At 39.4% G+C, this 20164-nt stretch overlaps 2 protein-coding genes across 11 annotated transcripts in view; one reads left to right on the top strand and one right to left on the bottom strand.

Annotated features, from left to right (window-relative positions):
* dync2i2 (dynein 2 intermediate chain 2) overlaps positions 1-17516 on the top strand; it is a 66019-nt gene extending 48503 nt beyond the window's left edge. The window contains exon 9 of the transcript XR_007958060.1: positions 17393-17516. The gene's annotated coding sequence lies outside the window, so the exon portion shown is untranslated. The remainder of the gene's footprint in view (positions 1-17392) is intronic.
* Positions 1-20164, bottom strand: part of sptan1 (spectrin alpha, non-erythrocytic 1) — an 87739-nt gene that overhangs the window by 6721 nt on the left and 60854 nt on the right. For 9 of the 10 annotated variants that reach the window (XM_052037161.1, XM_052037163.1, XM_052037164.1 and 6 more), the window contains 12 exons: positions 20039-20143; positions 19212-19420; positions 18898-19018; positions 17525-17646; positions 14688-14820; positions 12807-12905; positions 10905-11064; positions 7902-7978; positions 5652-5861; positions 4755-5051; positions 3816-3928; positions 2686-2703 (listed from right to left, as the gene is read on the bottom strand). In XM_052037161.1, coding sequence (XP_051893121.1) covers positions 2686-2703; positions 3816-3928; positions 4755-5051; positions 5652-5861; positions 7902-7978; positions 10905-11064; positions 12807-12905; positions 14688-14820; positions 17525-17646; positions 18898-19018; positions 19212-19420; positions 20039-20143 — 1664 coding nt within the window. The remainder of the gene's footprint in view (positions 1-2685; positions 2704-3815; positions 3929-4754; positions 5052-5651; positions 5862-7901; positions 7979-10904; positions 11065-12806; positions 12906-14687; positions 14821-17524; positions 17647-18897; positions 19019-19211; positions 19421-20038; positions 20144-20164) is intronic. The other variant, XM_052037160.1, reaches the window with a different exon arrangement.

Raw genomic sequence — 20164 nt, 5'->3', positions numbered from 1 at the left:
GCACAGGGGTCATCCAAGCATCGAAGAATAGGATCACAGCACTTGGAACTGTCAAGCTGAAAGTGAGCTAGATGTTGTCACTAGTTATCCAATGAGGATAATTCAAGAGTGAGGTGGATGGAGATACAGACACTCAATGTAGTCATGCATTTAGAGCAACTGGATAAAATGGTCTGAGAGCTCAAAGATTCAAGTTTTGATTGTGTGAATGAAGAAGCCATTTCAAAATCTGCCCTCAGGTCTAACCAGTGTGTAAACAGTCTGGGATGAAAAACCTCGAATCAAATTAGGTCTCACGGGGCACATGAGAGATGAGATGGCTGCACTGATGCCATCTGGGCCCTGAAAGTTTTAAAGCATATCCCAAATGATTCTGCGAGCAGCTGAAAACAGGAGCAGCAAGGTATCACATTCATTTGGGCTGAACTATGTGATCTCAGACAAAGTGGCAGAAAGTAGTTCATAAATTGGGCTTGATACCTATAAGGGGGTATATGGAAGACTGGGTGGTAAGATCTGAAAACTGAAATCAGCCAGGCCTCATGTGCCTGATTGCAGTTTAGATCTGTATCTTTGTCAAAAACACCACCTTCAAGGATAACGAGGGATTGGAAGCAATTGCAACATCACCTCCCCTAAAAGAACATCAAAGTCAGTAAGATGACAACTGTGCTGACCATTTGGTGACGTGTCTATGAAGAATTCAATGTCTTGAGGCAAGGAGCAAGGCATACAAAAAAAAAACTTAATGTTCACAATGAATCTCCATGACACGGACCCCAAGGTCAATCATACCTCCAGCAAAAGGCAACTGGGATCCACTGTCACCAGTTACTCCATGCAATGTTAGATCTACTCACGATGATAGCAGTGGCATCATAAAGGCACACAACCATTTAATTTACTCAAGAAGCCCTGTCCTTAAGAGGATTAACAAAAGCTGTGAGCTTATAGCAGTGATGTTAGTATTGGAGAAAAATCCCATTCGGATGGCAAGTAGGCAAGTGCGTACAAACAACACAGAAAAATGAGGAAGAAAGAAAAACCTTCCAGCCAGATCATCCCCAACTTCATACTGATAGACATGAATGACACGACGATATGCTATGCTAATAGGAAAAAGAAGACAAGATTGGAAAAGAAAGAACACAAATATATAAATGAGTTCGGATATGAAGGCCATGTTGTAATACAACTTCCTCCATGCTCATGTTGAAAAAAAATCAAAGGTCTCAGATTTAAAATTGTAATCTTGAAACCAGGGCTATTTGTTCAGGAAAGTCTGTACATTCAGCTGCTTTAATGATTGTATTTACGGAAAAATATTTTTGCACCCTCCTTGCAGTGACCCAAGCTTGTCTTGTATAGAGTATCTTTCACTCATCATTCTGGCCCTGCTCCCAATTCAGTGATTTAAAATTCCTTGCTGGCACATTCCTTCAGTACTTCATCTATCCAACTGCTGGAACCTGCACATCCCACACCTTTAGTCTGAGGACTCAAGCCTCTCATACTGCAGCTCTCCTTAATGGCAGATCTCTCCCACCTTTTAAAGTGTCTTTCAAAACCCATCTTTTGAATCAAGCTTTCAGTGTTCTCCCCTCCCCCCAGTCTAGTATCCAGTTTATTGAGGCTTTTCCTTACATTAAAAGTTTTATAAAAATGCATGCATTTCATGTACTCACTGAAAATTATAAACTAGAGAAACAAAGGACTGCAGATGCTGGAATCTAGAAGAAAAACACGATGATGCTGGAAGAACTCAGCAGGCCAGGCAGTATCCAGGCAGCAAAATTATAAACTGACTGGTTACTTAGAATCTGCAGCATTAGTTTTTTTTTGGTTTATGCCAAAAGGTTGAAACAAATTCTTCACTGAGCTACATCAGTTCCAGCTTCTCTGTATACAAAGAATTTTTAAAACTGCCATGCTGACTGCTCACTTAAAATTGACATCACACACTGAACTGTGTTCTTACACAACTACAGGGATTTCACCGAGAACGTGCCATGTGCAGTTTCAAAGGGGTCAGCATGACTATAGGAATATCCAGGCTAACCCTCACCTTCAAGCACACCATCTTGAGTCGGCATCTGATTACAATCTTTAAACTTAACTCAAGACTTGGCAAACTGGGATGTAACTGATATTTTGCAAAGTGTGCCATTGACTGGCCAAGACTGGCATCAATGGACTGACACAAATGCAAATAAACTAAAAGGAGTCAACATTTCAGATAAAAACAATGCTGATGAAAGATTAACCTGAAAAATTAACAGCTTCTCTTCCCAGACTTGCTGCAGTATTTTACGGTTTTTGTATCAGATTTCCAGAATCCATAGCATATCAGTTTTGGATCAATATTCTTGCAAAAATTGTTGCATTTTATTCTTAAATGTGACTGGAAATCATTGTCTCAATGGAAAAATAACCCTTCCCTTTTAATTCTTTTATTGACAATAATTGTAAATGGTGGGAAAGACCTGGTAGCCAATCTCCATTTGCAGAATCCATTTTCTTTGTTTAATGAAAATCACTTACACCAATAAGTTTTGGCTTTGGTCAGTTAGTTAAAAGTTCCACACCCTCTCCCACCATAAATTACAAGAAAGAAAATAAAAAGATGGCAACAAGCAAGAGGCAGACAAGATCACAGCAAAGTACAAAACAAAAAGCAATATTAACCCATCCAGTAGGTATGTCCTGTAGACAGCATCCAAGCATCAGGCAGCAGTAGAGAAGAAGAAATTCCAGGATGGGGCGGGGCAAGGCGAGGAGAGAACAACAAAATTCATTAATCAGCATTAAATTGCAAATTCATCATAATGCAATAAACATTAGTTCCCACCACTTTAAGAAATGGCTGAGTTATATACCCAATAAAAAGCATTTGATAAGCGATCAATATTTTAGAGGCTGGAAGAAATTTTCGAAGGGTTGACCACTGCATTCAAGAGAGAATTAAAGAGATGCTTAAAAAGCGGAGGTGGAGGGGAAAAGGTTGACAGCAGACAGCTCCATGTGGAGCCAGCAGAGCCACAAGGATGAAGGACTGCATGGCATTCTGCATGAATCTTACAATTCATAGTGACCAAGAAAATCTAGCAATTATTTCCTCAGGGATGTCTAAAAGCAAAAAAAGTTTAGAACAACAATTGCAACTTACACCAGGAGATTCATTAAGTCACATGGACAATGCATATCTGTCAGGAAGGCCAGCCAATTTAATTTCCAACATTAAATAACTAACAGAGTCCACCACGCAATGGTACGGAGATGCAATTAGGTTCATCAGGTGAAAGCAGGACAAGTTCAGCCAGGGTTTCTTCTCATGGCCAATGACACCTGCTTTGAGGTGCATCAGTGCTGATACAAGGCAGTGACATGATCAGATTCCACTCCTGTCCCGTGCTGTCCCTTTTTCCACTAATGGGCACACATAGGAAGAGAAGTTTATTCTCTCAAAGCTGTTTCAGCATTTAATTAGATAGTGGGTGACCTTTATTAGAACTTCATCTATCTTCAACATGTTTACCCAACAAAATCTATTAGCCATTTCAACATTTTCAAATAACTCACAGCATTAACAGCTTTTTGGTTTGGAAGAGTTCCAGATTTGCATGGTCTAATTGACAACATCCAGCTCCAATATGAAAATAATTGTTGGCCTGGACATCACACCAAAAGGAATAAAAGTTAATTTATGCAACTCCTAATTAAACCCCTTCACAACAGCTAGGTCACATGTTTTATATATTAAACAATCCCCACTGTACAATGCAAAACAGTATGAAGTTACAAAAGGAACACCTCACCTAGTTTCCTGCAGCCATTGGTGGAAAGTGTTTGCATGTTGCGCAAACTCCTGACGTAATTTATCATTCTCTTCTTGGCGCCTCTGTTCCTTCTGCAATTCCATCTCCCGTTCCTGTTGAAGGAACAATAAAATTGCTTTGGTGCTACACAGAGCAAGGACAAAATGAGTTACCATTCATTAAACTCAAAAAAAATTAAACAGCTGTAAAGTATACTATCCTGGCAGGACATCTGTTTCAAAAAAAGTCTTCAATTCCCCCACCCAAAACAAAGGGAGAATGGATATTACAGACTGATATGTCCAGAAAAATGCTTTGACAAATAGCAGCACTTTGGAAGGAATAAGAACAGATTAGAAGGCCAGCAAAGGTTCAGGTTAGGCTGTTCCTGTTTGACTCAATTCAACTGAAGTTGCAGATGTGATGGATAGTGTAGAAGTCTTTTGGATTCTAAGCAATGATTTCATTGTACCAACTCTCAGAAACAATCCAACTGATTCCTTGAAATTAAAACATCCTTGAAAGTAAACATTTTTTCAGCAGAATGTTTGTAACTCGTGGTTTCTTTGGCTTTCTCAGAAAATAATGCTTTATTACTAAAACTAGAAAAAAGAATTTTAATGTCCCAAGACCCATAGATAGTTCTACACATACATTTGTGGGACAGCATGGCATTATATCTCCCCTGCCTGGGGAATCCAGAACTAGGGATTAGTCTCAGAAGAGGTGGAGCATTTTAGAGTGAGACACCGGGAAATTTCTTCACTCAAATGGGTATTCATCTTGCTAAGGGAATCGACAGAAAAGGAATAGGGCAGAAAAAATGATCTGCCATGTTCTTATTGAATAATAGAGCAGGTTCAGAGATCCCAATGGCCTATGCCTGCCCTATTCCTTGATCTTATTTCCTTCCTTACATTTTAAAGAAAAATTGCTCACTTTTATGATTTTTTGCAAGTTTCTCCATGTCTCCTCCAGAGCTTCCATAGTGAACCAGGTGTAGGGATTAGAAAACATCCGATAACCCTTTATCTGGTGATCAAGCTCGGCCAGCTGGTTAAAGTCAGTCTGGGCTGAGCTCAAAGACGAGCGGAAAGCCTCATGCGCCTCACGCAGGGCCTTGATCTCCTCCAGAGAGTTGCATCGCACGGGGTCTGTGAGGTCCTCCTCTGCATTCTCAAACCAACTGTTAAAGGCTGAAGCTTTCTTAGCAAAGGTCAAGAAGAGATCTTCAAGCTGTGGAAAAGAAACAGTATACGTCAGTCCTGATGCAGAGTCTCAACCCAAAACATTGACAATTCCTTCCCCTCCCCCCCATGGATGCTGCTTGACCTGCTGAGTTCCTCCAGCAGTTTGTCTTTTGCTCCAGTATACAGCAATGTCAGTAAACAAGCTTTTTAATTGTTAGACATATAGACTGCTCCAATTTCCAACCATACAAAAATATAAGAGGTACATAACACCATGGAAAATTTGTGGCACAAGGGTATTCAGTATACTGAGTCCGTGCCAGTTAAAGGAGCTACACCAACCCAATCCCTCTCCATTCCAGCACCTGATCTGTAATGCTGCAGGTCACAGCTCTTCAAATACACCTCCAGGCACTTTTTTTTTTAAATGTTGCAGAATTTCTGCCTCACTCATTCAGTCAGAGTTCTAGACCTCCACCAGCCTCCAGTGAAAAACTGTTTCCTCACTGACCCTCTCAACCTTCTATAAATTACTGCAAAGCTATGCCCCTTGTCTTTTGATCCTTCAGCGAGGGAAAATAGAATTTGCTCTACCTAGGCCAATCATAATTTTATACACAACCAATTTCATTTTAAAATTATTTACTTTTCTGAAATGCTCCTGGGCTTCAAGAAGTTTCTTCTTTCTTTCACCTGAATTGGCCAACAGCTGATTCCATCTTTTCATTAATGAAGCATGACGTGCTTCAATAGCTTTGGATTGAATGTGTTTGGCTGCCAGTAACTGATCCTTCAGAGCTGTAATGTTAGCAATCCCCTCCTGTTGAAAAGCCTGCAGCCCAGCATCAAATGTTTCCTGTGAAGGGTTAAAAAAAAAGTTTATATCACCTTTTTCTATTGAAATTAAGGCAGAAGGTAATGGTTTATTCACTGGTTACCAACAACAAACAAGTCAGTGAAAGAACCTGGCTTAACAAATATATTTGCTTATATGGATTGTGGTTGGTTGGGGTGGCAGGGAAGGGGTGGAGGGGAGAAAAAGGACTGAAGTTCACCAAGTTGTTGAAATGGAAGAACAATCAAAGAGGGAAGAACACAATACTTTTCATTGGCCAGTCTTATTCATTTCTTAGTGGCCTATTCAACTGGCAACAAGTCAGAGAAAGTTTCTAGCATGTCCTTTTTCTTTAGGATAGGAGATTCCAACCAAAACATGGAAAATTAGAATGATTTCACCCATACTCTGTGGGTAGCAGTATTGCCTCTCCAAGCACGAAGGGTGGGAGTTGTATCTCACTCTCAAGATTAGAGCACAAAATCTCAGCTGATCTTTATTTTGGTATTGTTGGAGATTCTATCTTTCAGATGATACATTTCCCCAGTCATGCAAATACAAAACCCCATTCATTATTGGAGAATGTGCTGCTCTTTCAATAATGTATTCACTGAAGTTTAACTCTCAACTTTATTAAGCCTAAAAATAACCTGGTCATTTATCTCAATGCTGCTTATGGTACAATGTCATATACAAATTGACCACTATGACTTTTACATTATAACAATGACTATATTCAAAAGTACATTAGCAAAGTACTTTAAGACAATCCAAGCTTACAAGCAGTACAGATTATTTTTAAAGAATGAATTCGACATGATATACACATGCATTCTCATATTTACTACTATATGGTGTTTCACCTTTGGATCCATCGTTTGGGAGCCACTAATTGATGAATATACTTTTACAATTACTGAAAAAAATGCCTTCCAATTGTATGAAGGGTGGGGGTTGTATATTTTTATGGAGAATTTTCATGAACACCTTTAATGCAAGCGATATCTGAAAATATCACATGAACAAAAACTAATGTTTGACCAGAGTTCAAGTGAATTAGAAACCTGTTGATCAATAGTGAATTACAATCTTAACACCATATTTTGTCATTAAAAACAGCATTTGTTTGTCATGAAAATAGTAATCTTCTGGCTGTAATTTGCCAAACACAATCCCAACTTCACTACTGAGGTCCTGATTAAAGGCTTTAAAGGGTACAATTGCACGTTGGTGTCAATTGGAAAAACTCTTAAGCCGAGTCCCAATTCCAGATTCTGACTGTATTTAAACAATTTGGCATAAGACTGCATTGTATTCATCTTGGGTCAGTGAGATAAAGGGAAATGATGCAGAGGATCAAAAGAATCTCACAGTACAGGTTACCTGACCAGATCTTAGGCAGAAATATCCAGCTAATCCTACTCCTCACTCTTTTCCCAACATCCTGAAATTCTTTAATCCTTCAAAAATGCATTGACTCTTTGAAAGTTATTCACAAAGAACAAGGTTATCCCCATGATAGGTTTTCATGCCATTACGGAGACATATCAAAGATGACGTTATAAAATTTATAATATGGAAAAGGTAAAATACTTGAAGCTAACTTGTGAAAGGTAGGACGTGAAAAAACAAAATCAAATTGAAAAACTGCTAGAAATCTGAAATAGAACAAAAAAGTAGGAAACTCTTAGCAGGTCACGCAGCATCTGTGGAAAGATGAAGATCTTTGACCTGAAACGTCAAGTCTGTCTTTCCACATGTGCTGTCTAACCTGCTGAGTGTTTCCAATATTTTTTGTTTTGATTTGGACCAAGATACTATTGGTTCGAAATAGTAAAAGGCAAATTTAAACAGTTCTTCCTTGATACCAATTTTCCCACAGAACTGTAGAAAAGTCTGCTTTACCTGAACATTTCCTGTCTCCTCCTGCCATCCCACACCCCTAACCCAAAATAACTTGTAAAGTGATCTGGGACCCAAAAGACAAAAAGTTCAATTAACCACTGTTACTTGTCAATCAGTGTGACACGGTGGGGGGGGGGGGGGGGGGGGGTGGAATACCTGTTTAGTCAGCAATGTTTGTACAGAGGAGAGATCACGCCCATAATCATCTGTCTTCAGACTGTTTTCCTTCTCACCTAAGAGGAAAAGAAATACATAGTAAACAATATTTCACATGATTTTAGCCAAGTACTTACTATATCCCAAATTGTAAATCACTCCAAAGAGGCGGTCATGCACTCTGCTGCCTGGGCCCTAAGCTCTGGAATGCCCTTTCTAAACCCCCCCCCCCCCCCCCCCCCCCCATTCTTTATGAATCACTGAATTTCTTTATAAATCCCTATTGAATCACTGGACAGAAAACTCACTAGTCAGTCAGTACCAGCAGAAATGCCAGTTCTCAAGTGAAGGCAAGGGGAATGTCACCAGGCTCTGATTCATGGCCATTACCTTTGCTGTACCTTCATGTGTCAATGTTTCAACAAATGTGGATTCGAGTTTAATGCAGCAATAGTTCACTGATATTCAATGTTCAGGCTCAGATAGGACAAATGATATTTCTTTTTGAAACCTGCACACAGATGTTTATTTTGTCAAAGCATCAAGACTTTCTCACTACCTGTATGAAGACCTGGGCGTGGCATGTCAAATTGTTGGCACTTAATACCAGTGACCTGCAAGACTCCACCTGCGCTCTCAAAGAAAGGGTGGCAAGAGAAATGCTGTACAATAACCATAATAAAAACTGCTTTTTTACAAATTGAATATAGCTTCAAGGTAATTTTGAATAACAATTTCTCCATTTTTACCTACTTTATGAACTCGGAATTAAAACACCAGACCCCCTACAAATTAAAGTAATTCTAACATGTGAAATCACTAATAATCTGAATAATTCACTTCAGATGACATTGAGAAATTAGCATTCCACGGCAATTAGTACTTTGGACTCCAACAGTCTGATTTTATTAAACTCAAAAACCAAATCATTTAGTTTTTTTTTAATATGTCTCGTGATTTTGAGTTTTCTTTTTGAAGAGATTACCAAAAAGGCAGAGCAGTAGACATTGTCTACGTGGACTTTAAGCAAGGCCTTTCACAAGGTCCCACATGGTAGATTGGTCCAGAAGGTTAGAACACATGGGATCTAGGGTAAGCTAGTATACTGGATACAAAATTGGCTTGGTGGTAGGAGGCAGAGGATGCTAGTGGAGGGTATTTCAGATTGGAGGCTTGCGACTTATGATGTGCCACAGGGATTGGTACCGAGTCCTTTATTGTTTGCTGTATATAGTAATGATTTAGATTTGAATGTAGATGGCACAATTAGTTAGTTTGCAGATGGCACCAAAATTAATGGTATAGTGAAGAGGGTTGTCCAAGATTACAGGAGAATATTGATCAACTGTGCAAAGGAATTGTAGATGGAAGTTAGCTGACATAAGTGCAAAGTGATGCATTTTCAGAAGTTGAACCAGGTCAGGACATACACAGTGAACTGCAGGGCCCTGAGGAGTATTGTTGAACAGAGAGACCTTGGGGTATAAGTACACATTCCCTGAAAGTGGCAACACAGGTGGACAAAGTGGTGAGGAAGGCACCACCTTCCTCATGGCATGCTTGCCTTCATCAGCCAAGACAATGAGTATAAAAGTTGGGACATCGTGTTACATTTGTACAAAATGTTGGTTAGGCTGCATGGAGTATTGGGTGCAGTTCTAGTTGCCGCACTATAGGAAGAATATGATTAAGCTAGAGAGGGTGCAGAAAAGATTCACAAGGACGCTGCCTGGATTGGAGGGCTTGAGCTATAAATTCAGATTGGAAACGCTGGGCTCACTCCAGGGAGAAATAGGCCGAGAGGTGTCATGATGGAGGTACATAAAATTGTGAGAGGCATAGATAGGGTAGATAGCCAGTGTCTGTTTCCTGTAGTAGGGGCATCTAAATCTAGAGGGCATTAGTTTAAGGTGAGAGGGAGGAGGTTTAAAGGGGATCCAAGGGGAAAATTCATACAAAGGGTAGTTGTTATCTGGAATTAGCTGCCAGGTGAAAGCAGGAACAGCAAAAACATCTAAGAGGCATATGGACAGGTACCTGATGAACAAGGCACAATGAGATATGGAATTAATGCATGCAAATGGAATGAGTATAGAGAAGCATGAAGGTCAGCATGGATGCAGTGGGACAAAGGTCTGTTTCTATGCTGCACAACTCTATGACTCTCAAGAAACAAGAACCATTATTATCAGTGATGAGCAATTAAAATAACGAGCCCATGAATTCACCGCTCACTCCTTGGACATCTGGGGTTGTATAGAGAAATTATTCAGAGATTATTTGCCATTTAAAGAGACAAAGTACAAAAGAAGTTCATAAAAACCTTACATTATCAGTTTGGCTTAGCTCATTAGCCCATAATGCCAGTTAATAAGATCATAGCTAATCTACATCTCAACTCCATTTGCCTGCCTTGATTTTGTAAAGTTTTAAACCACTGCCTAAATTATTTAATTTAAACATGCTGTAATGTTGTTTAAAAGTAGTCAATGAAATTCTCCCCTTAATCAAACACCAGTCAACTGATTCTTTCCTCAAATCAACTGATACCAGTCATTTATCTCTGTTTATGGGACATTGCTACTGTATAAATTAATTGTCAGATCTGCTTGGACAACAATGACTGTTTTCCAGTCAACAGTAATTCAATGGCTGTGAAATGCTTTAGGATGTCCCAAGGATATGAAACATCCTGTGTAATACAACCTTATCCTTTTTATTTAAAAACAAAATCAGGGAATATGTTTACCATTTAACAGTTTAATTTCCTAACAAATAAAACAGAATTAGCACCTGTAACAGAGTAAAGTGCCCCAAGGCTAATGCAGATGAAGTTCCCAAAGTGAATTCAAATGTTTAAAGATAGCAAGGAACAGTGTATATAACTTCTTCAGAATTAATGACATTTTTGCTTCCACATTTTATTCATGTGTTTGACTTGTCAGAAAGCTTTGCTAGCTAACTTTTAATGGCCTGCAAATTCATGATTGCCCAGAAGCTTACCGATCCACGACTCAACCACATCTGCCTTCCAATTAAACTGCAAGAATGCAGAATTCTCATCCAGCTTTGCTTTCCTCTGAGCAGCTGCTTTCTCCAACTCTGTCACCTTTGCTTGCAATCCCTTCATCTTTGCTGTAATATTCTCAACATAATGGTTGTTCTGTAGATGACAGCAAATAGTTTTAGTACAAATTGTTATTTGTTACACATGCAATTATGCACATCTTTACAAGCTCTAACATTAAAGCAACTACAAATGATCATCGTATTAGCAAATATTTCATAAAAGGCAGATATTGGACTATTAAGTACATTGAAATAAGCACGAGACATTAAAACACCATGTACAATCAATTCAATCTTTGGAAATGAGTATTTAATAGAAGAATGGTGAAGAATGGGGGATGAAGTCCTTTATACTGCACGTATTTAATGAATGGCATAGAGCATTTTTTAAAAAAAACTTCCGTTTCAAGTGTCAGTTTTAATGCCCCTGGTTTACTATGGATAAAACTGCCCAGAGTTCCCACAATTCCTATGGGTTTGTATGTGCAGATGCTGGTGAGGTGACAATCAAACTCAATGACCCTTACACCAATACTACATCGTCAAGGCTAATGTATAAATAATAGTCATTTGTGAGGACTACAGAAACAAACAGCAATACTGTGGTACTGGATTGCAACAAGTGGTTAATACTTTCAATGAGGGAACAGAAGATGATTTTTAGCAAATCACTCAACCCTAAAAGTCAGGTTTCATAGTAGATGTCAATTATGGGGTCACAAGCAAAGAAACAAGTTTCAAGACAGGCTTGAGGAGTTTCAATGCTTTCAGAATATACAATACACTGAGACCAATTTACTTTTAAAAGCTTTCATCTTTCCTTTCATGCCAGTTTCCTCCCCTCTGACACCATGCTGGTGGACAACTCAACAGGACTATTTTCTGCTAGCTCAGAAGGAATCACATTAGTTAAACAATAAAATGTTGTGAGTTATTCAAACACGGTGAAGTGTTGCATAACGGAGCCAACCATAACGTTGTCTAAATCAATGCACACAGGATTGCTGATAGCAAGGAAAACAAATCCCAAGTAATTTTTTTCTTCACATCCAAGGGCAATAATGCTGACTGGTAAAACCACATTCCTTGCTTCCCTCAGATTTCTTCATGAATCATTTCAGTCCTTGTAATGAGATTGCATCCGCTGTGGTAATAGGGACGTTTTGCTACTGACATCTGACACTTGAGGTCAACAAACTCAGAGATCAAGTCAGACACATTCATATTCCATACCACTGTCGCAAGAAAACAGAAGCAGGAATAACCAAACTCCTCAAGCCTGCCCTGCCATTCAGCATGATCATGGCTGATCTATGATGGCCTCAACTCCTCTCCCGTGACAGATCCCCATAACCTTGAATTCAGATTCAGCAAGTTACTGGAGGTGGTTTAGATTTCTGAATTGGAAGAAAAGATGAGTAGAATTTTAAAATATCCACAGAATTTTGCCTTTGTTTAAAAGTGGTCTGATTTTGTCCACTTATTTTCCAATTTACTGCAGGATGCTCAGTGCTGTGCTCACTTCATATTCTCCTAATTTTGAGTCCGAATAGTACTGAACATTCAGTTAACAATAAACTATTGTTTAGTCAGCTTTTGACTGGCTGCAATTTTAACATTTTAATTAAAGCTTCTTGAACTAGCAAGGCAAGGGCGAATGAAAAGTTGGGGGTGGGGTTATGAAAAGAGGTGGTTTGAGCCAAAAAGAAAATTCAGCAGACCCAAGCACAGAAGATGTGGGTTTTCCCTGTCTGTAGTTAGAAGACCAAAACAAGAATCTAAACAAACACTGAGAAACAAAAGACAACGAACTCAAGTGAATTTAAAAACTCTTACCTTCTTTACCAACTCCTCACCATTTGCACAAACATCATGCACTCGATCACGGTGAACTGTGAAATCAGTTTCAAATGCTTCATGTTTTTTCAGCAACCCCTGGAGAATGGATAGAAATAAAATTACAAGTCTGCAGTAAATACAGAAGAACTGGAGATGCTCAGCAGTAAGTAGATCTGCAATGCTGCAAGAGGAAAATAGAAAATCAAAACTCCAGAGACATTAACTTCACAAAGAAATATTTACCAAATTCCAAGCTATTCCTTGTATCCCCATTTCCAACAAACTACTGAAAGCCCAATCCCCTGGAGAAATAGAAAAGCAGTATTAGTGGGTAGTTTGATGGGGGGTGGGGGGGGGGGGGGGGGAGCAGGGGAAGGGAGAGACACAGGAGTTGGGCAGGAAGGAGATGGAGTATCTGTCTCCTTCCCTGGTTTAACTCCAGAGCTCTAAATCTTAGTTTGATGCCAATGGAGTTATGACAGGGCAACGTTGGAACCCATAAGCTGTAGGTGCCACAATGCAACCCTGTTTGATTCTCAATGACATATCCTTTTTATCAATGCAGCCACATGGCTTCAACTCATCCATAAAGGGTGTCTAGAACCAATTTCACCCTCTTCTGCCTTGCACACACGGCAGCCAAGACTGAAAATGTGCCAGCATCAAGGAGGTAGTTAATCTAAACTAAGGTGTACAAAACATTGCATACTGGGCAACACCTCTTGTAGCTAATAGACAAACTCTCGTAGGTTTGTAAAGAGTTCCAATCAACCATTAGCATCAGGAAGACAAATGTCATGGGCCATAATCACCATTACTTAACAGTGTGTTACTGGAGATAACTGACAGATTTGTCTATACTGTAGGCTCCACAATCATGAATCTGTCACTCGATGCAGAAATCAATACATGCATTGTAAAAGGTGCAGCTTTTACATTCAAGCCGAGTAAGAGAGCGCGAATCAACAACAATTTGACAGAGAATACCAAACTGTGAGATTAACAAGGTTGTGTCCTTAATACAATCATCTATAACAATGAAGCATGACAACATATGTGAAGCACAAGAAAAGGCTTCCACCCTCACAGCCTCAGATGCTTCTCAGGCAGGTCACAGTTACCACTTAGAGGCCTTGGTGCTAAGGCTATCAGCATACACTCAAAGCCAAAATACTTTTGCAGTGGATTGGCCACATTCCTTGGCTGGATGATGCCCACATTCCCAAGTACACACTGTGCAGTGAAGTGGTTCTTAGGTCACGCCCTGCTGGATGGTTATATCTACACTGTAAGCGAGATGTGAAGATGGCCAGCATCAACACAGACAACTGGAAGAAAACTGCCAACTGTCAGGACTGTTTAGGAGGGTATCAGAAGAGCCGAAGAAAAATAGAAAACTCAATTGGTTGAGAATCCATTATGTTTAAGAAGTTCCTTGAAAAAATTGTTTCCTATTCTATGTCTGTAAGAATTCTTTGATGAGACTGGATACTAAGCCAGCTTGACATGCTGTTTGTTGTGTGCCAGGGGTCCCCGGGAGCAGGTAGTGCAGAAAAGGGAAAATTCTGACCATACATACATCTTTATGAGGTATTTTTTAAACCCAGTAAGCAGGAAACATCATTTCAGCATTGACCACAACTTCTGGGTCTGCAGCAATACTGGACCACTAATGCTGCCAGAAGCCCACACACATGCAAGCCTCAGGTAGACAGTAGCAATAGCAACATAAACATTTCAGATTCAGCATTATGCCTGGCTCATCAGAACAACACTGAAACTGGCAGCACTGACAATATGAAGAGGCTTACTTTAACATTTACATCAGATGCTGTGCAAATTTTAATTGAGCAAATTGGCAAATCACAAGACACTGACCTGTACTGCAGCAAGTGTATCTCCATAATCCTCACTTGCCACCAAGTTCAATTTCTCATTGATCCATGCTTCCTCTTCCTCAACATTCGCCACAAACTGCTGGTATTCCAAGGACTCCTCTAGACGTTGCCCTCTGGAAAACAAAACAGTTTGACGTATCTGTGTTAGTTTTAAAAAAAAACTATTTTATACTCTTAGTGCCCAGAATCAGTCATAAAACACATGTGAAAAGCAATTGATCCAAAACGTTAACTGTTTCTCTCCCCACAGATGCTGCTAATATGCCCTAGTCTTTCCAGCATTTTGTTTTCTATTCCATAAAACAGATTACCTGGCCTTTATCACTTTATTATTTCTGGGAATTTGCTGTGCTTCTATGGCAGGTGCCATCTCCCTGGCCCTACACTCATCTCTGGAGCATCTGGACAGTAAAGACCCCTATGTTAGACTATTGTTTATTAACTACAGCTCAGCCTTCAATACTATAATTCCAAGCAAACTCGTCACCTAACTCCAAGACCTGGGACTCAACACCTCCCTTTGCAACTGGACCCTTGACTTCCTGACCAACAGACCACAATCAGCAAGGACAGGCAGCAACACCTCCACCACGATTATTCTCAACACTGGTGCCCCACAAGGCTGCGTCCTCAACCCCCTACTCTACTCCCTATACACTCATAACCGTGTGCCCAGATTCTGCTTTAACTCCATCTACAAGTTTGCAGATGATATCACCGTCATGGGCCGTATCTTAAATAACAATGAGTCGAGGTACAAGAAGGAGATAGAGAGCTTAGTAACATGGTGTCATGACAACAACCTTTCCTTCAATATCAGCAAAACAATAGAGCTGGTCATTGACTTCAGGAAGGGGGGCAGTGCACATGCTCCTGTCTACATCATCGGTGCTGAGTTTGAGAGAGTTGAGAGCTTCAAGTTCCTATGAGTGAACATCACCAATAGCCTGTCCTGGTCCAACCACATAGATACCACAGCCAACAAAGCTCACCAGCATCTCTACTTCCTCAGGAGGCTAAAGAAACTTGGCACGTCCCCATCATCCCTCACCCATTTTTATCGATGCACCATAGAAAGCATCCTATCTGAATGCATCACAGCTTGGTGTGGCAACTGCTCTGCCTTTGACTGCAAGAAACTGCAGGGAGTTGTGGACACAGCTCAGCACATCATGGAAACCAAACTCCCCTCCGTGGACTCTGTCTATATTTTTTGCTGCCTCAGGAAAGCAGCCAGCATAATCAAAGATCCCACCCACCAGGGACATTCTCTCTTCTCCCCCCTCCCAATGGACTCTTGACCTCACAATCTTTGTTATGACCTTGCATCTTATTGTCTACCTGCACTGAACTTTCTCTGTAGCTGTTACACTTTATCCTTCATTCTATTATTGTTTTACCTTGTTTTACCTTGTACTACCTCAATGCACAGTGTAATGAATTGATCTGTATGAATGGTATGCAAGACAAGTTTTTCCACTGTACCTCAGTACAGGTGACAATAATAAACCAATTCCAATTGTTTCCTGTATTACAGAAGTGGGGATATTCGTTATAAAGCTCTTGGGATATCCTAAATGGGGAGCCATCATTAGTCTCTTTTCTCTGCAGGAGCTGACCATTTCTAGCATTTTCTGTTTCTACTTGGGATTTCCATTTTTTTCTAACAACTCCAAGTGGTGATTATTTAGATAAATCCAAGGTTTTGGTGACCTGGCTCAGAATGACTAAAGGATAGACATTAGTCTTGAAGATCCCAATGATTTCTGGCTGCAGGAGTTGAACATCTGGCAGAAGACCATATGTTGATCAACTTCAACCAGCTTCTTTTAAATGTGTGCCCATCGTTTTACTCAAACTGTGCAACAGCCTGTTTAAAAAGTGCAAATTAGGGTTCTACATTTCAAACTTTCAAGTGTAAGTATGGATAATACACATCATTTCCAATATTCCCAGTACTGGAGATGCTTAACGAACTGCCCAAGAAACATGGCGTTTTTTTTTTCCTGGCAGAGACAGGAAGAGCAAGGAATCCTTTGACCAGTTTTATTAATGCTAAATTCAAGTATTATCCATTACTTTTAGATACTGAAACAAAAGTATCTTTTCACAAGCTGGCAAAGACTCTGGGCAAATGTTCCAAGATCCTCATTTTAAGTCAGTTCACTGGAACTTTGACTTATCAAAATGATCACCACCTTGAGGAGAAAAAAAACTTAATTTTGGAAACCTGAAGCAGAAACAGAAATTGCTACGAACAGCTTCTGCAGAGAAAACAGACTAATACTTCAAGCTGGATCGTTATAAGAATGAAAAGATAAGTAATAATTTTTTTATTGATTGAGAAAGGAACAGGAAGGAGAATAAAACAAAAGTTTGTCATCAGTGGGAATCACCATGGGACATTTTCCAAGTTAAAAGTGCACTATAAATTCTTATTGAATGTTCATCTGATTTGATTAGTTTATATGCTTTGCTTTTGTTTCAATGCTTCTCTCATTTGTCTTACCAGGCTGGATTTTTTTTTAAACATTTAATGATTTCCATTTACAAGTTATTTGTGTGTGGAATAGATAATGTTTCCTCCCATGGTCCAATTGAAAGGCTTTCTTTCATTTTTCTGCCCTAATTTTCAGCTAAGAAAGAGCCAGGTCTAAAACAAAAATCTGTTCATTCTCTCCACAGGTATCAACTGTGCTGCATTTTAGATTCTTTGCTCTCTCCAGGCACCACCTCTGACTGCAATAAACCAGTAGAAATATTACAATTCAACAAAAACTCAGCCCTCAAAAGCTCTGATGGATAAAGCAGACATACCGTGCAGCAGCAAATTCCTTCAGTTCCTTCCAGTGTGCCACAAACTGCGAAAGTCTCTGCTGAATTTCATCCTTTCCAATGGTATTATCGTCCGACAGCTTCTTTCCTGTCTCCAGTACAGACTATGGCAAAAGAACAACCACCATGAGCATCCCATCTAGAAATTAGTTTTAACAATGGATAGACTTTCCACCTATTCCCAGGTTTAATTGCTCAATTTAGAGGAACAAGCAAAAATCCAAGACAAAATTTATGACCTCACAATCTACCTTGCTGTGACTTTGCACTTTACTGCACTTTCACTGTAGCTGTGACACTTTACTCTGTACTGTTACTGTTTTTACCTGTACTACATCAATGCACTTTGTACTAACTCAATGTAACTGCACTGTGTAATGAATTGACCTGTACGATCGGTTTGTAAGACAGGCTTTCACTGTACCTCAGTACAAGTGACAATAATAAACCAATACCATTTTCAAGAAATGGATAGACTATGAACAACATCATTTTGGTACATTTGGCTGGGAAGAGAATTTGGACAGTATCAATTTACTTCCCACAGCATTGGGCTTGAGGACTGATTTAGTTTAGAAAGCATTAAAGCTAGTGTGCAAGATTTTGCAACATTACATCGTTGAAGTATTATAACTTGTGACTATTTAAAAACTTAGTAAATGCTTGTGTTGATACATGTTAGGATCCACAGGCTTTTGAATATTCTATTATGTGAAAAGGAGCAGCCAATCAGTGCCTTCTGTTCCAAATTTTACCATCACTCAAATGTCAGGAATGGAACATTTAACTCTGTGGTAAATCAACCTTAATTTTTCTCAAAAATCATACACGAAAGCAATGGCCCAGATTCCCACATATCAAGCTAGCCTGCAGCCAAAGTAATTCCCTATTGGAGTGCCAGGACTGGCTACCAAAGCAAATAAAAGAAACTGCTTAAAAAGGGTCAATAGCCAGGGTACAAAGTGGGCATGATACAAGTCATTTTACACAAGTGTTTAGAAGATGGAAGTCATTAGCTGACAGAATCGTGGATACATAGCCAATAGTAGCCTTTAAAATGTTAATTGGAAAAATACTCAAAATAGATAATAGGAGAGTGGAACTAATGAACTGCTCTTTGAAAGAGCTCTTTCTCTACAATTCCATTCTATGATTCTGATTCAGGATAACCCACAAGTTTACAAAACCAATGTAGGGAACTGGATAAAGGAATATAGTTAGCGTATATCCAGGAGTTGTCCATCTTTAATTTGGTACAATGGTATACCAGCAAATACTATAACATTTATTGACAAACCAGATCCTTTAAGATGACGTCTTTGGCAATATGTGCTCGATCAATTGGTTATTCAGACCTGGATTGCTGGGTCATGTGCAGCCAGCTCTGCTTCCAGGCGTTTATGCTTCTTCCTCAAGTTCTGTACTCCAGTCAGATCCCGTCCATAGTCTTCAGAACTCACAAGCAGTTTCTTCTCTCTTTTCAAATAAAAAGAAAATGCATCATTCCACATCAATTTCACACAGTAATGGATTCCCAGCTAACCAGTTATAGGATTTCAGGTTTAAGTGCATGTTCAATTAATTGTGGTTGAACACAATTCATTTGATTAATATCATTTTAATAGAATGCCATCATTTCTAAAGCATTCAAATGCCCTCTTCAACTCACTTTATCCAAGATTCCTCATCATCCAAATCACGGAAGAACTGGTGAAGTCTATGTGATTCATTCAGCTTAGCACGGCGTGCTGTAGCCATATTTTTAATTTTTTGAAACCGACTGTTCACTGCAGTGCGTTTGTCCTTCACTTGAGTGGTGTCAAAGGCATCACTGGACATAAGGCTATCAGCTTGAAGGTTCAAGTCTTTCAGACGGTCCTAAAACAATCAAGTAATGAAACCATTTCGAAAAGTGAGCCTGTGATATTTTCACACTGCATCATTTCTGCAATGTAGCTAGCAGGCCATTACAACAAGAGCTGCACTTTTTAAAACACACTCAGGCTTTCAATAAACTGTTCAATGTGAGCACACGCTGGTTTGGCCAAACTAAATATTCTTTTGGAGCAATAAGCATAATGAATTTTAAAATGCTTCAGGTAAATAAAATTGAGAAGGACTAAAGGAAAAATGCTAAGGGTGTTGAATAAAGGAGTGGAATAGTACTGTGTGGACAACTCTTCTAATGAACCGGCAATGCTGATTCTATGCACTCTAAGCCAAAGACAGCATTATTTATAATTTTCCTTTGAAATTTATAACTACAACACAAAATATGCTTGCTGCAAAAAATCTTTTCCATTCACCAAAGCTGTAATACATAGTTCAGAGCAGAAAACTTAACTACCATATTCCCAGAGGATCATAACCCCAAATGATCCATCAACAGTTTTAACACCTGTGATTCTGCTTAATGTTAACACTCCCTAGAAACACACCAGTTACTCTTATTTACAATTACGCCCTATTTCCTTGGAGCACACTGTTCATCATTACCTCATGTGCACTGATGTCAGCTTCAAGAAGCTGGTGTTTCTTCAGCAGGTTATTTACAGATGCCAGGTCCTTCCCATAGTCCTCAGAGGCCAGTAGAGCTTCCACCTGTGAATTAAAAACACAAAA

This window comes from Pristis pectinata, chromosome 23 (genome assembly GCF_009764475.1).
Source record: "Pristis pectinata isolate sPriPec2 chromosome 23, sPriPec2.1.pri, whole genome shotgun sequence".
NCBI lineage: Eukaryota > Metazoa > Chordata > Chondrichthyes > Rhinopristiformes > Pristidae > Pristis > Pristis pectinata.
Note: the sequence above shows the minus strand (reverse complement) of the source record. Positions and strands in the feature narration are given on the sequence as shown.